The sequence below is a fragment of the Hermetia illucens genome, chromosome 6, assembly GCF_905115235.1.
Source record: "Hermetia illucens chromosome 6, iHerIll2.2.curated.20191125, whole genome shotgun sequence".
Taxonomy (NCBI): Eukaryota; Metazoa; Arthropoda; class Insecta; order Diptera; family Stratiomyidae; genus Hermetia; species Hermetia illucens.
In genome coordinates this window covers 20,273,500-20,290,726 of record NC_051854.1, presented here as the reverse complement: position 1 = coordinate 20,290,726, position 17,227 = coordinate 20,273,500, and the positions used below count along the sequence as shown (strand labels likewise).

The 17,227-nt window shown below is 36.6% G+C and overlaps 1 protein-coding gene across 2 annotated transcripts in view; it reads left to right on the top strand.

Moving 5' to 3' along the window:
- Positions 1 to 17,227, top strand: part of LOC119658728 (oxidoreductase OpS5) — a 282,914-nt gene that overhangs the window by 259,263 nt on the left and 6,424 nt on the right. The window contains exons 6-9 of one of the 2 annotated variants that reach the window (XM_038066390.1): positions 3,435 to 3,630; positions 4,396 to 4,608; positions 4,724 to 4,954; positions 13,371 to 15,549. In XM_038066390.1, coding sequence (XP_037922318.1) covers positions 3,435 to 3,630; positions 4,396 to 4,608; positions 4,724 to 4,954; positions 13,371 to 13,519 — 789 coding nt within the window. In that variant the 3' untranslated portion in view covers positions 13,520 to 15,549. Of the gene's footprint in view, positions 1 to 3,434; positions 3,631 to 4,395; positions 4,609 to 4,723; positions 4,955 to 13,370; positions 15,550 to 15,774; positions 15,971 to 17,227 lie in introns of those variants that run through there. The other variant, XM_038066391.1, reaches the window with a different exon arrangement.

Genomic DNA, 17,227 nt, shown 5'->3' with positions numbered 1-17,227 from the left:
TTGCTTCCATACAGGCGACGCGTAAAGCATAATATTTGATAATTGAGTGTAAAACGACTGTATAATGTTTTTCTTTCTTCGGGTCGTTATTAACAAACTTTCGTCTTCTTGTCTGCCAAGGTTAGCCAAGCTTTTTCTAGCCAGGACTCTACCACTCTTGCTGTATCCAACGCGTAGACCTCTATTTTCTCTTTTGTAACAACTACAGCAAGCTCGTTCATAAAGTCGACAATCGTAGCGTCTTCTGGGACAGAAATACATAACATTCCACAGCAGGGGACCCAGAACCGAGCCTTGGGGTATCCCCGCTGTGACGGTGTACTCTGTCGGGCAATCACCTGTCTCATACCAATGAATCCTTTCTTCTGTTACCAGAATCCCAGCCATACTTATTTCTTCCACCGTAGAATGGGTGCACCGAAAACCACGCTATTCCTTCGACAAGTCATTGCTGCTTTCGACGATGAGTAGCAGTCTGTTGTAGATGACTCTCTCATAATCTTCCCCATTGTATCCAACAGTCACCACAATCACCTATTTCGGGCAGCTCCTCCACAGTTACTGGAGGTATTATGCATTCATTGAGATGAATCACCGTTTGACTTCCGTTTTTTCTGTGGTGTAAGGTTAAATTTTTGATCATTTTGTGATGCGTAGGCTATTTTATGTATATCGTGACGTGGAAAAAATGTCGAGCTGAGAATCAAATTTTTTTTCTAATCACGAAATTGACCAACAATTGGCCGCTGTCACATTCCACGCCGATTTTTTCTTGTCCAACTTTGGCACTAAACTCCTATAGAAGGATCTTAATATCATTCCAGGGTTATGAATCATAGGTTCTTTCTAGAGTATCATACTAATGAGGCAACGGAACCAATTGGAATGAAACTGTCTCCCATTTTTTGGTCTTCGCCCAATTTTTTCAAAAGCAAGATTGATGTTTTCACCAAAGGCAAGGGCAACTCTTCAAATATCATTAAAATTTATCTGAACATCATTAAAAGAACATCGTTGAAACTTGTTCACTCCAAATTACTTTTTACGGTTTGGTTTGTAGTGTAAGACCTTATTAAAATCGGTTCAATGTCTGTCTGTCTATCTTTCACACTCACTTTCTTTAGAAACGGCTCAACCGATTAATGAGAAGGTGGAAACTGTGAACGCCCATACATGCAGTAAGTTACATCTTTCCATATTACATGCAGAAGGGGTTGTACCATTTTTTTTCACCGGATATAAACATGTTAGATATCAAATGAATGGTCCCGATTAGTAGTATTTGAAGTCAACCCTAGGGGGTCGAAAGTGGCGATTTCTTTAACGCGCCCATTCTCTGTAACTACCCATCTGAATCTGAAACAAATCATGGAGCTGTCTCTGTACAGTGTCCAGGCGTCAAAATTCTCTGCGTATCGATGGTTAATCAACTTAAATTTATCCTAGCGTTACAAAAACTTTCAGTATTACATACATAGGAATAAAGGCTGTAGATACTTGAAAGCTACGAAAGATCCGAATCTGGGAAAATTAAAGAGAAGATTTTTAACGCCTATGTATCTGTCAACAAAGTTGATTGGAGGGAAAAGGGTGAAATTCCGAATTACTGGTTTTGGAACAAAAAAGCTAGGAAAATTTAAACGTTTGTATCACCACCAATATGCCGAATTTTTGGAGGAGGGGAGAGGAAGTGTTATTTTAGATGGGTTTAATTTAGATATTTATTACACTTCTTCGAGTAGCCTTATGTTCGCTTATGGGTGAGATTAAATGCCTTTCAAAAGCTCTAAAATCTCTAGGAGCACGTTCAGTTTAAATGGTTCTCTCACGACAATTCAAGCTGCTATAGCAAGACCACCATAAATATGACAAACATTTTCTTTCAACCACCTTCGTAATTCCATTGAAACTGCCTAATTATGAACTTTGAATTAGTAAACTTTTCAACAATAATAGACTTCTTCAAATGAATATGTCTCATTCTAAAATTGTTACTGAATTCTGAAGTCGACATTAAATCTATATATGTGCACTCTCAGGACTTCTAAATTCTTCCCACTTCCCTTCACATTGTTCATTAGTGAACACGGTTCTATTCCAAGTGGGGGTTAAGTTTCCAAGTTATAGCATTTTATACATTGACTACAGTTCAGATATATATGCCGCTCGGCATAAAGTTTGCTCTTCACAAAACTGTGCATTGTATTTTCTTTGAATCCCTTTTTTTAAATGCTACATGAAATACTCCACTCACACAGTAATAAAGACCCATGTGATGCCATCTCCTTTGATAACTCTGAACCAAGGTGGTAATGAAAAACATGCCCTATAGGCAACGAGGGGACTTAACGCGGTGGTCACATCCCCAGGTCTATTATGACCAATCAACTTTCGTTATCGTCATTCTCATCAGAAGCATTATTTTTCTGATTTAATTTTAAGAAAGGATGGAATGCAGTTACCACAAACTGGATGTCATTGCATACTGAAAATTCCCCTATGACTAAGGAGCTCTATACAGGCTTTGTAGACTTAATATCGCCAGTTCCTGCTAAATATTGGGAGGAATGCCCCCACAATTTGCGAAGTTAGCTGATACCAATATACTTCACAAGTGAAATTATCAAGAACAACAACAACAATTCGTTAAAATTTTACATAACATCATAGATTTCCAACCATCGCTATAGGCTTTTTACTCGTATAATAAACTTACTGTCATTATGTCTATCCCTTACCAAAGCAACGCGCTGACACAATTTCAACCCACGTTGGGCGCGTTTTTGTTAATTCAAAACTGAAGTTTCAACCTTTCTATATTTATATATATTATACCTTACGAGGAATATGATAAACTTTATTTGAAACTACTAGACTAAAGAATGAACGTTATGTGGAAAGTAGATCAATAATTTAAATTTAGAAAACTGTCGTAAATATTTCGGGAAATTGTAACAAAATCACAAATTGTCCTTCAAAGTCAAGTCGACACTGTTATTAGTGTATATAAATTGCCATATGAATTTTACTGTACTTTTTGTAAAATAATTAGAAGTAGAATTTCCCTTGTAATCTTATTTTCCTTTTTTCCTTTTCTCCTCCTATGTAACTTATCATCTTTACTTTGTACAAAACCAACACAACACCTACTATTACTATTTTACAACTCTGTCTATAAAAACTGCACCACCCAATTAAAACCATGTACTATACAAATCAAACCAACAAACCTAAAAACACTATTGTAACATACCTTCAATTGTGTATACATACACGTTGTACAAACTTTTACAAAATTATCAAAACATCCAACAAAACCAACACCACAATGACTGCAAATATGGCATACAAAAAAATGAATTTACAAACAAAAATGTCATGACACGTGGACGTGACGTAATATTGCACGAAATCGTGAAATATAACAACTATAGGTACTCAACCCATTGGACGCTCAATGCAATCGCGAACGTGATGATGCCATTTGTGTAAGTCAATTGAAAAATGCTTTGGATATCGATCGTGGAATTCTTCAAGAGAAACCAGATGTGAAAATCTTCTTGCCATTCCGTTTCTATTTGTATCGCCCGGAAGAACTTTTCCAACCAAACACATATAACAGATTCTTAGGTAAGTGATATTTTTATTAAATATATCTAACAAGAAAGATATAGAAAAAATATTTTTAAAATTTAAAAAGACAGTTAACGAAAATTTTTAGTTTTTGAAAATAAATAAATTAAAATTCATGGATTTTACAAATAAAAAAAATGTATGACACTATAATTTGAGAATGAACATATTAAAATAGTGGAACAGAAAAATAAAAAAAAAAGAAAATATTTAGAATTTAAAAATTCGAGAATTATTACGTTTCAAATTCAAAGATAAAAATAGGAAAATTTTAATAATTTTAAAATATAAAATAGTTAAAATTTAGAAGTAAATTAATTTTAAAATTAAAAAAAAAGGCAAAAAAAATTGGAGGAGCGCCTTTCATTCTTGCTTTACTACGGCCGAATAAATTGGTACAAAATATTCGCGGGTTCACCATTCTCTCATTATTATTATTTCCGGTGAAGGGCAATAGCCTTATATTTGCGAGAAAAGGAACGTTAGACCCTGGATCAAACTATCATTACTATAATACTTAATCCCATTTATTTCTGAACATTACTGAAGTAAAATTGAATTACTTTTAAATCCCATGCCTGCAAAGAGAAATCTATATAAAAGTTATTATTTTCATAGAAGCTACTATATTATTACAGCTAATTTTAATATTTTATGGCATTCTTTGACTAAAAAATAAAGCTGTCTATATGAACTCATGCATTTAATTAGCAAACACTCCCTTTTAATCTATGCACTAATCTGAATGACTACCATTTCCAGTCGCACCAACCGGTGATCATGTTATATCACTCATTGATGAAATCTCATACCTTTCGGCGCCGGCACCGCTAACATCACAATACGATGATATCAATCCGGAGCAATTCTGTAACGGGGACAATCGTCCAGCAAATTGTGGTACAAATTGTATGTGCACGCACAAGATCGATATTCCATTGAATGCAATTGTAGAAGTTGTTCTAGTCGATGAAGGTGAGTCAAGTACCCGCAGAGATTTCAATATCAAGTTTCCATGTTCCCATGTTGATATCCAACCCCAACCTCTGAGTACTAATGATTATTGCTTATTATTCTTTACTACTTGCAGTACAACAACCAAACCTTAGTCATCCATTCCATTTGCACGGATATGCATTTAATGTGATCGGTATTGGCCGATCACCCGATTCCAATGTGAAAAAGATCAATTTGAAGCATGCACTCGACTTGGATCGACGTGGTCTGTTGCATCGACAATATAATTTGCCACCTGGTAAAGATACAATTGCTGTGCCAAATAATGGATACGTTGTGTTAAGATTTAGAGCTGATAATCCAGGTAAGTTGGCAGATTTTATATCCATTGTGTTAGTGTTAAATAAAAATTCAATCGGACCAGGTGTAAGCGCTGTTGGTGATTATTTATATTCTCAATTATTTGTTATTTAATTTCTACGTTGGACTGAAATATCACTCCCCATGTGCACATTTGTATAGATAAAATCTGTTTAAGTAAATAAGACATAAATTATTCACATATATGCCCTCCCCACGACTGCATAGAACGTAAATAGATAACAATATCAAGGAAAATAAATTTCAAGGTAAGGTTCATACACAATAACGTGGTAACCTGAAGGCTACATGCCACCAATCAATATTTTCCTTTCATCAATCTGCATCAATTTAATTTATTGAGTTTTTATGCAGTTAGTCAAGTTAAATTACTGAAATTTGTACAATTAAGCAATTGGTTCTGCCTCGAATTAATATAAAACAACAACGCCAACGTTATTGAAAAATTGGTAAGAATTAATTAATATTATGAAGTAATTGACAAATTGTTTAATCAACACCTGTAAGTAGGACATTTATCAAGAAAATACTTAAAGAAGTCTATAGGAAAAAAATTATGATAAAGTAATGTCAGTTGCGCATTCAATCTAATTGCTTGCTTGCGAGCTGCTTTCTCTATTCGTTAGCGACGGTAATTCCCCTCATATGTTTAAATATCAGCCGAGGAAGAGCTAGAAAGTATATCAGATGCGGTAGAACCCCTCACATAAGATCATTCAGAGGCTTCTTGACAAAATATCGCATAGATAGCATTGTGTGGACCCATCCCATCGATTTCGATGTATAAACCAATCATTGCAAGTGGATAGTGTTATAGTACAGAAGGGAAAAGATTTCCGAATATATATGTGCATCTAAAATAAAAAGCGAGGGCCCTATAAACTGTTAAAGATGTACTCCTATATTTGAGCATACTTGTCCTCATTAGTTGTTGACATTTAGATACAAGTTCGAGAAGAGTTGCATAATACCGAATTAATTAATATTGAACACGCTACAGTCTCCTCGCCCCACTTGTACCTTGAGACTCCAGTTGGAATGCTCCTCCTAAAATATTGCAAAAAAATTTTAAAAACAAAGCTCACAAACCTTAAGAACCAGTGACAATATTTACAAAAAAGGTAGCGTCTAAACATTGTAGTGACCGCGGCTGCGCGACGGGAGCGGAATTTCATTCGGCTCTTTCTTAATTAATTTGCTTAAACAATGCATTTAATAGTGTGCAATTGCCTTAAAGTGCGCCGCAGATTGCACATTATTCAATGTATTCAAGCGAATTGATCTTGACAGGAGGGGAATGATTTGCCGCATCTGCAGGCGCATGCGCATGTTGCCGCAACATTGCCGAGTGAGAAAGGCTATGTAGCGGGAATAGAAGCGGTGCACGAACAAAGACAGCGAGGATGTTGCTGGGAAGAAGAGTTTTGGCGGGAAGAGGAGTTTGGTTTTGGATCTGGAGGACGGTGGTTGGAGCGTCTTGGCGGAGAATTCTGAGGAGAAATATCAAGAGAAGGTGGCTCATCGGGCTGTGTCTAGAAGTTTTGGTTGTGGCGAAGAATTCTGAGGAGAAATATCAAGAGAAGGTGGCTCATCGGGCTGTGTCTAAAAGTTTTGGTTGTGGCGGAGAATTCTGAGGAGAAATATCAAGAGAAGGTGGCTCATCGGGCTGTGTCTAGAAGTTTTGGTTGTGGCGGAGAATTCTTAGATGTTTCGGGAGGAGTTTTCGGAAAATGACAAGTTTGGGAGAAGAAGAAAAGGGGAACGGGAGTGAGATTTGATCTGAGTGGAAAGATTGAAGGAGCAACGGAGGAACGGGATTGAATTTGGATGAAGAAAAAAGAGACTAGAGGAAGAAAAGGAATTGGACAAGTCTGGGTGAAGAAGAAAAGGGGAACGGAAGTGTTTGTCGAACGAGGGTTCGAGAGCGCAAGTGATGTTCCAGCAGACGTGCCGTGAATAAATTTATCGTTAGCAGATAATGAAGGCAGTGGTTTGAAACTAAGACATAGAAAACAATTGAAAGAACGCATAATTGAATTTTCAAATGAGTTAAAAGTTAATCTTTGGCGACGAAGTAGAGTTCTGAATTCCCGCGCTGTGCGATTATCTATTTTGAAATAATTAATACTTTGAATTTTTTAAAAACAACAAAATAGGTACACCAGCCGCCAACCGAGCTCGGCGTGACGACTAGCGTGTGTTATTGTTTGGACTTTTCTTTTATTTTATTTTCTTCTTTTTTTTTATTTTTAATTATTTTTCATTTGCTTTATTATTTCCTTTTTGTATTTGAACAATTGGTTATTTTTATTTTCATTTTTATGTTTATGGCTAATATCATAGAATTTTTATAAACAATGAATTTTGAATAATCCGAAGTAGTTTGAGGACTTCCTCCCCTTAGTTCCTCCTTACTCCCGCGGAATCCTTATATAAGGGACATCCTCTAATCGAATAACTGGCCGGAGGATGTCGAGGAAGGGCGGGAACCTCACCGGCCGCGCCTCGTACAAGATCTGAGGCGGAAGGGACGGCAATCGGGACGGTGATCCGTCGTGGATCTTCCCCTACTTGATCGCGGCACTCGGGTCCGGAGGCAAACGGCTCCACGCGCGCGGTCGAGCCGGTTTTTTTTTATTTTCCAATTTAGCTCGCGTTCTGGTTTTCATTCGATAGGCCGTCGCGAATCCCTGGTAAAGTCAAATTTAAAATCCGGTGCGGACCCACGCATCGGAAAAGGCACGTTGTTTTAAGTAATGAAGCGTGAGGGATCAAAGCGCTCAAAGGACCCCCCCCCCCCCACATTCCCGAGCCTGGCTAGCACAGAGGCGTGCAAGAACGTGTCGACCGAGAGCTTTGATAGAGCTGCAATCTTTGTGGGCGGACCTTCACGGTCAAATTTTGCCAATTTGTTTAGCTTTTTGGGATAGCTCTGCCCTCTAGGTCGTTATCGGCCACTCAAGGGATCGACTTGATCTCTTATCTCTATAATTATCATTACAACATTTCCCACAATCAACACTAGTGGCTGTCACAATCCTATTTAGGGTCGCAAAAACTCATTTCTGCCATGATCTACGTAAGGTAATATTAATTAATTAATTAATTAATGTCCTTTGAGCCAAAATTAAGTGCTATAACCACCCAGTTATAAACATGCCCCGGACTTTTCTCATACAATATAAAAGTGTATAGAGACAGTTTCATCAGACCTATAATCTTTGTTAATTGACTGACCTAATTTTACGTCAAATTTTCCCTATATACGTGTCATGTCTTCCTTCCATATTCATTAAATATCACTTCTGAGTTTATATTTGGCTTTCCTTCCAAGAACTATCTGAGGAATAGTAATAATCGACGTTGTCAACGCAATTCTTCTGCTAGCAATTAGTGGCATTTGACAGTTGCATGCGCCACACTTTAAATATGTTTTCGATAATGAGTGTAATCTGGAATCACCATAAATAAATTCCGTGTGGTATTTTTCAACATAAATCCTTTGTTTATGAGTCCTTCTTCCCCTATGTCTGTGGGACTTATTTCGGATTGCCACCGTTTTTACTTGTAAACGCTACCTTGACGGGGGCATCTAAAGCAAAACAAACCTTCTCGAATATTGAAACAACAATCCAAATATGATTGAATGAATAAAATTCTCGCATTGGTACGGTCATCGATTATGCTTACCGAACTATGGTAAATCATTTTGAAAAAAAAGGATCGATTAAGGGAAACCTTTTCTTAGATAAAGCAAGGAGCTTTTCACTAAATGACTCTCCTATAATTGAAAAACATCTCAGAACCTATTAGAGCTAATTAACTGACAACATGCACTAGTGGTAAGGGCCTGGAGAAAATGGGTAATCACTCATCCATATCAAAGCAAAGAAGCAAAAAGAGATACTTCAAAGAACCCAACAAACGGACAACGGCCCACTGCTTACACTTTTCATCACAAATTCAACTAGAAGTTAGCGGCAGAGAACAACATGACACATAGGATGGTCACAGGTTATTAAGCAAAGAAAGAAACCAACATGAAACTGATACCATTCTGGGTGCAACAAAGCGGGAATTCAAGTTAACAATCCGGTTTAGGCTTCATTTACGCCCTTTATTTTATTGGAGCTATTACTATTCTGTTCATGTTGAGCTTGATAGCAATCTTATCTATGATTAACAATCCTCAATTTTCAAAAGGGTTGCTTCCAATATAGAGCCAAATTATCAGACCCTGTCCATGCCTTGAAAGCAATGTACTCCGTTTCGTTTATTAGTAAACATAACATGGTTAGAATTGTAATTAGCGAAACGACCTACTTCAGTTTACCCTAGTGGAAGCCTTTTTTTTTCTGTTAATTTAGCAAATCCTGAGTACCCATCCAGTTGATAACCGGTCGGAGGACGAAAAAGGCTAAAAATAGAAATTCGATCACCAAAAATTTTCTTTTATCAGTTCACCAAAGCACTTCCTCAGCGCTGCAACAACTGATATTCGGTAGCCTGGGTTAAGAAGGACTTCCAGCATTCCGATTTTATGCCGACATCCAGCAATTCGATAAAAAACTTCTTCAAATAACTCCAAATCAAAATTTTCTTTACTTGTAATTTGTTGTTGGCATCATAGCGCTACTTAGCATCGTATCTCCATATTGTATGGTTTTGTATTCTTATTTGGACACGATACCTTCCCACGCCAGATACCCCTGCCTAAACAGATCAGTGGGTGGTAGTGGCAATGGATAGGCGGAACTTTGAGGAAGGGCAACAATTATAATGCGGACCATCCAATAGAACACACTATCGACGAGAGTGTCGTCCTGGGACAACCTGGCATAGAACAGTAGAGGAAAAGTGAAAACTTTTCAGAAAGCCTTGAGTGGAACTTGATAGTCGACGTAATCTGTCTCACATAAGAGCTTACAACAAACACTAGATGACAGGATAGTTGCGAGGATAGACAAAAAATTTTATGTAAATGGACAAGCGCGTAGTAAAGTTCCTAAAGCGAATATACGTCACAAATAATGAGAAATCTCCGAGCTCTCGGATGACTTCAGTTTCTATCAAGTACCACTTATGTATGAGCCTTAACTATAATTGACTTCACGAAAGAACACAGACCCCGAACAAGCGAGGGGTTGGATACTTGGATGGCTGCATAGAATTCTTTGTTGAAGCAAGGTAAATACGCATATATTTAGGGAGAAGTAGGGATGCGACAGAGGAACACGGATGGGTTAAAATGATGTGAAACGTGTTGAGAGCGGATTGGTTGCCTATGTTGGTCATAATGAGTCAAGCTAGCAGATAACCCTATTAACTAAGGTTACTAAGTTCAGACTAAGAGGATCGAACTTGGCTTCCTGAAAGTTCAGCTTGGCTGACTTCCACGCAACGGCCGAGCTAGATCGAAATAGCTGGATATCGAGTTCAAGAGTTGGGAGATCAGCATTAGTTTTAACTTAGAGCTTGATAGGAGGAGGTAGTGCTCATGTAGGTTAGAAAAATAAAATCGAGAAGATCAACTGAAGAACAGAACAAGCATTCATGAAGAAGAAGAAGGAAAGTTCCCTGTGAAAGCTTCAGATACTTTTGGTATGTAGCAATAGGAAAATATGGTCCCGCAGTGCAATCGGGACGCACTATTGGCTTTCCACATAACATTTTGGCGCAGCCGGTAGTGCTTTGTGCATTACTAATCAGGTAGGATTGAAAAACCCAGTGAACTGATATATAAGAGCTTGAAAATCCTCAGCGAGGACTATTGTCACCTTTCTCACAAGATAGTTGGTGCCATCTTAGGAGAAACGTTAGTAAATAAACTTCAATCGATCTACGAGAAAGCAAGAGCATTGAATGATTGCTTCTTTCTTTTTAAGGTTTTGTGTGAAACAAAACCTTATTAGAATCGAGACGGTGTCTGTCTGTCCGTCTGTCCGTCTGTCTGTCTGTCTGTCTGTCTGTCTGTCTGTCTGTCTGTCACACCCGATTTATTCGGAAACGACTAGACCGATTGTCATGAAAATTGGTGAGAGTATGTAATCTGGTGATCCCTTTACATGCAGTAAGTGGCGCCATCTTGTGTTAAGTTTAAGGAGGGGCTTCCCATACATGTGAATGGAGGGTGCAAATTTTTTTTTCACAGAATGTAGCCATGTAGGGTATCAAATGAAAGGTCTCAATTAGTACTTTTCCAATCTGATTAAATATTTGTTATTAGATGAAACATAGGGGAGTGAGGGTTCAACATATGACCCACAAAAAGTGTAACAGGTCTCGTTCTCAGAACCTATCCAACCGAAAAATCTGAAAAAAATCACAGTGGTGCATCTCTACGAAATCTAGGCCTCAAAATATATCCGGTTCCGATATCTGCACAAATAAAGTGAATAATAGTAAATTTTCACATTTTAGAAATTTCCCCGGCACCCCCCCTTATGTTCATCCCAGAAGTACAAAATTTGGCATGCGTGTAATGAAGAACATAATGCACAGTTTGGTCAAGTTTGAAGAAAATCCAACTATTATTAACAAAGTTATAGGGGGTGAAACTTTACAATTTTTTGTGAATTTCGTGCACTTTACAATCTGCATGACGTCATCATCACATATCAATTCGTCAATACCACAACGAAATGAGTTCTTATGAATTGGGTCGCAGAGAATTATTTTGTTTTAGTTTTTTAGTTATTTGTCAGCCAGACATGTGTGTATGTAGGTATATAATATATGCGTGCTAATGAACTTTGCGGGTAGTGCCTAATTCAAATAGATATGAGATGTAAATCGGAAATATGGGTACGATCAATTTATATACGTGCATATATGTGTACAGTATTCGGTAATAGGCAGTTTGTTTGTTTAGGGTGAGCGTGATATCTATGGCTGTAATATGTACGTATGTCTCGTAGTTTGGAAAAATATGAAGGATTATGTTGGATTTGTAGCTATATACGGACAGAAAAAGGTGCGATGAAGTTTCTCACATAAGATGAACACAAAACCTTTATACCCGAAGCGCGAGCTTCCGGTATTCCGACTTGTTTCTTTTTCCTCAGCCTTTGGAGAGAATTGAATGATTTAGCGTATTCCTATTGAGAAATGTTAAATAGATATTTCGAACAAACACAGCTGCAAAGAAAACAAATAGTAACTGAAATTTGGTACGTCCCAAAAAAAATTCAGAGCAAATTAGGTATTTAAGTATCCTCTCTCTCTCTCGAGTACAGCTGAGAATAGTAAGCAAACAACCACATCAATGTCAATATCTACTAACCATCGATAATAGAACACTCGAAGGTGTAGCACCGCGAACTCCCGACATAGAAAAGTTGCAGCAGTCAGATCATAAATACCGCACAAACCACCAACTATCTAAACAGTTTTGCACCAGGTATGCAAAATCCATTAAATGTCCAGCAACCCCACAATACTTACTTGAACTTAACAAGTGTCCAAGTAGTAGAAATACAGTGAGGAAACAATCAGCTCAACCGGAATAGACAAAGAGGGTCAAGAGGGGCCCTAAATGTGCTTACATGTGCTTTTTGTTACAAAAATGGGCATACATACGATGAATGCTTCAAGCGAAAAAACACATAATATTGTAGCATACCATGTATAAAAAGTAGTGGCTCTATAAATAACAGAACAGAGAGAACGCAACAGGACAATCAACTTGAATCACCGTTGACTAGACCTTCGCCAGAGAAATGGAGTTGTCCTTTTTTGCGGACGTTTGGGACATTTGGTAAAAGCTTGCGAATTTAAAGCAAAATTGAAATCCCGACGTATCGGAGCACAAGCGAATCACGTTCACTTTTTTCGCAGCGGCAATAAGAGCCTTCTTTTCACTCGTTGAACTGGTAGCAAATCAGCCAAGTCTTATTGCGCCCCTTGAAGACGTGGCCGATTACTTGACTTGACCAAAGAAAAGACCACTTTTGATGGTGGTCCAATGTTCCTCAAGATTTTCCAGTGAGCTGTTCAAAACGTTTCCCAAAAACGGACTGTGTTGAGATTAGGGGGTCGAGACTTTGTCCTCGATCAGTGTGCCGCCAATAATAAGGCGACGAAAGCTGCAAAAAAACCGTAAACCAAAGGAATACTTGTACCGAACATAGATGAAATACATAGATAAAATAAAGCTCTTTTTTCCCCGTTTTCCCATGTTTGCTTTAAATCTATTTGCAAAGGTAATGAGCCATCACCGAACCTCAGCCTCTCTTCTTATTGAGGTCTGCCTGAAAGTTAAGGCAGGATTAAAGGTAATTTAGCAGTAGAAATTCATAATTGCTCAAACTTTCTGGTCCGACTAAATAAAAAGAAAAATTTGAAACCACAAAAATAAAATAATAAATACTAATTTGTTTTTCATGCTATTTCATTCACAGGTTTCTGGCTATTCCATTGTCACTTCCTCTTCCACATCGTAATTGGTATGAACTTAATTCTGCAAGTAGGAAACAATGCTGATCTTCCACCAGTGCCACCTGGTTTCCCAACTTGCGGTGATCATACACCAGCTATTCAAACAAATTGATAGAAAAAGCAAAAGACAAAATACACCTAGAATGACTTAATATGACAAACTAAATTGAAATCCATAGAATCGCTTTTTGTATAATATCATTCGAATTCATGGACTTTTACAAGCATAATAACTATGTATCTTACAATCATACCTCCAACAAATAATTCTTGTTGATTGAGAAATGATTGTAGAAGATAACAATTTGCTAGGGACGAGATGTGTTTATTTTTGTTTATATAAATAGCGAAACTCAACAAATATGCAATCTTATATCCTCTTAGTGTATAAAATGTATATCCGTATGTTATTTACAAATTTCTTTTGAGATTATTTCTTTTATTTTCTATTTGTATTTTTATTTAATTATCCTTTTATTTGTTTCATATCATACTTTTTTTAAATATTCATCAACCATCATAAAAGAGGATAAATTACGAGGAAAAAAGACATGCGAAACTGTAAAAAACAACTGATATTTTGTATAGATTCCGATTTATTTTTTTTTTATTTTTTTTGTTTTTCTGTTTATTTTGTAAGATATTTATTATGCGATTTTTCTCTCGAAAAGATGTTGCACTCCATCTATCTACGGTGTACCTTGCATGATGTGAAGATTAAGATACTCTTACTAATCTATTCTTATAGAAATTGTCTCTCTTTTAAAATTTTCTTCTGGGGAAGGGAGTTTTTCAAAATGTTTAAAATAAAAGCAACTATTTTTTCCTAAAATTATCAAAATTATCCTTTCTCATGTTCTTTTAATTTATTTCTCCTTTGTCTATCATTTATTTTAAGAACTGTAATATATTGATGCTTTTTATTGATTCCTAATGAATATTTTTACTTGATTATTAACTATCTTACTATTTTAGCTCTTCACAGTTAGTTGAGAATTTTCAAGTTTGATTTATTTTGAGTTTATCCATTCAGCATTAAAAATATTATTAAATCATTTTGTTCGTTCTATTCATCACAGAAACCGTAAAGACCTGATAAATATTTTATGAAAAAAAACTAAGACTGTAAAATGAATAACTAGCGAAATGTCTAGTCGATTATTGCTGTATTTGCACAGAATATCGAAACAATGATCGATTATGCACGTTCCTGAGACAGAATTCACTGCCAAGTCAAATAATTTCTCTTTAAATTTTGTTTGCTGCCATTGTCGTAATCTTTGTTTTCATTATGAAAATTTGCTCTCAAGGTCCGAAATTTTCACATCAATATTTCTATAACTCGTGTAAATTGCAAAAATAATAAATACGTTATAGAAAAGATAAACTAACAATGAGTGACCAATCTTGCCTTTATTTAATAAAAGAAAAGTAAAATTTTCAACTTTAAACTGATCAGTAGTTTTGGTAAATATAAATTTTAAATAATTGATTGTATTTGAAATGAAAAAAAAATAGAAAAATCCTTCAAAAAGAAAATTTACGCATAGCTCTTATGAATGAAGTTATTTTTTTTTAATGAAAAGAGTGAAAAAAATATGAAAAACAACTCTTTGTATGTATTGTATTTATGTAGCATAAACAATAATTATAAATTTAAAAATAATGTAAAAATCTTGTTTCGATTCAATACTAACAAACTAACAAACATAATTCCAAATATGGGCCTAAAACCTAATTAAAACTTAACTGAAACATCTACTTCTTTCAGAGATCTTTCAGCCGTGTACATATTTGTACCTTTTCAATGATGTCAAAAATAAATTTTGATATCTTGGAAGATCGATTTCAGGGCGATCGAATTTCAATTATTGTTTATAAATTTTGTACAGGAAAACTCTTCGTAAAAATTCGTCCATTAAATTGGTAATCAAAAGGCTTAAGTCGGTTTTCACTCAAAATTTCTTAACAGTTAAATATCTTGAATTTATTAAATTTAGCATGCTTTACAAAAAAGTTGTATCTAATCATAAATCAATCTAACTCAATTTGAGTGAAAATCTTCTTACCTACTTAATCCCTTTGACAAACGAAACTTTGTACAGGAAAAATCTTCCGCCTTGTGCACTAAAATTTGTAAAACATCATCCAATCTCTATCCTTCTACGTCATCTGTATTGAACTCAGAGTGAGTTGCATGTATGTATCTTGTAGAATATATAAATAGAAATTCGTTGAGTAAAATTGTAGCTAAACTCCGAAATTAATAAAATTCCAAATTAGAATTTATGTAATTTTTTATATTCGAATTCTTTTCTGTACTCTTTGATTATAAAATATGCTATAATTTGCATTTTACTTCCTCAGGTTTTGAACCCATTGGATGCAATTTGCGACATCAAACGACGAGATGCCATTTGTGTGAGTAACTTGAAAAATGCTGGAAGAATGGACAAAGGTGCTCTTGTTGAAAGACCAGACGTGAAGATCTTTTTACCATTCCGATTCTACTTCTTCCGACCAGAGGAACTGTTCACGCCAAATACTTATAACACCTACTTAGGTAAGGCTGTACCTTACTTTGTATTGTTGATTTTAATCGATGCATTTATACTTGAGTGAAAAAAAGATATGGTTTAATGAAAACTAACGATGGTTAGAAATAGAAGGTAAGTCACATTAACCGAAGCCATCTAGGCAAGGATACGCTATGATGCAGCAACCCTACTGGGAATCTTATTAACCTCCAAGAGGAACGGTTGATATGAAGAGAAATACTAGACAAAGCAATGACTCTCACAGATAATATCACCAACAGCAGCGTCAAAGGTTTCCCAGATTTTCTTGAGGTACCCCTATTATAGATTGAGACGAAATCGGACTGATAATTATCTGTAAAATAGGTACCCATTAGCTTCTACTTTGATAGAGGATTTTGAGTTGCCTGGAAGGTGTAGTAAGGATCCTTTCAATATCAACAACAACCCCAGGGTATAGAAGCCCTGTCGACATCTGTTCTCCCAATGGAAAAATACCCGCTGGATACAGACCTCCATTATACGCCAAATTGCATAGCGTGTCTACCGCCGTCGGTTCGCGGAAATGTATTTCAGCTCGCACCAGGACTTCCCGAGAATCCGATACTCCCCCTCTATTATGCTGCTTCATTGTTTCTCGCGCGACCCACTCTCGATCATTCTGGGATAGTAAATTCCACTGCCTAACATAACCAATAAAAGAGTTTTCGCTCTTTCTTAAAGTGTGATTTATCCACATCTACTTCCGCCATCCGGCCAGCCCGTCTGCACAGGCCTCCGTTAGCAATTGTGTTGAATCAGAGCACCTTGACAATGCAGCAGAAGCAGGTGCTAACGAAGGCTTGCAGTAATAGTGGTACCTACTTTTTATATGCTGCTCTTACAAAACCGCTCAAAGAGAACATAAATTGGTCAATGCCTTCAATGTTCTCCAACGACCTGTGGTTCTGTTGATGTTTATTTTCAGCGCAAGTGCAGAGCTATTTAACCAAGGTCGATACCTGAAAACATAGGCAAAATATAATGGTTTATTGAAGTCTTCCGAACAAGACGGCATGAAGTATCGACAACAGAATGCGCCGGTAACGGACTCCACGTCATATTCCTATGAAATTTTACCTCAATCCAGCCCTTGGCGCTTTGTACCATCATACGTCCCTCTGATTATTATTAATTTCCCCGGAGTTTCCCTTCTACGTAAAGCACTCTAAACACACTCCTTGTTCACGCTATCGAAAGCCTTCTCGCACACTGCTCCAAAATGATCAGACTGTGTGGTCAGG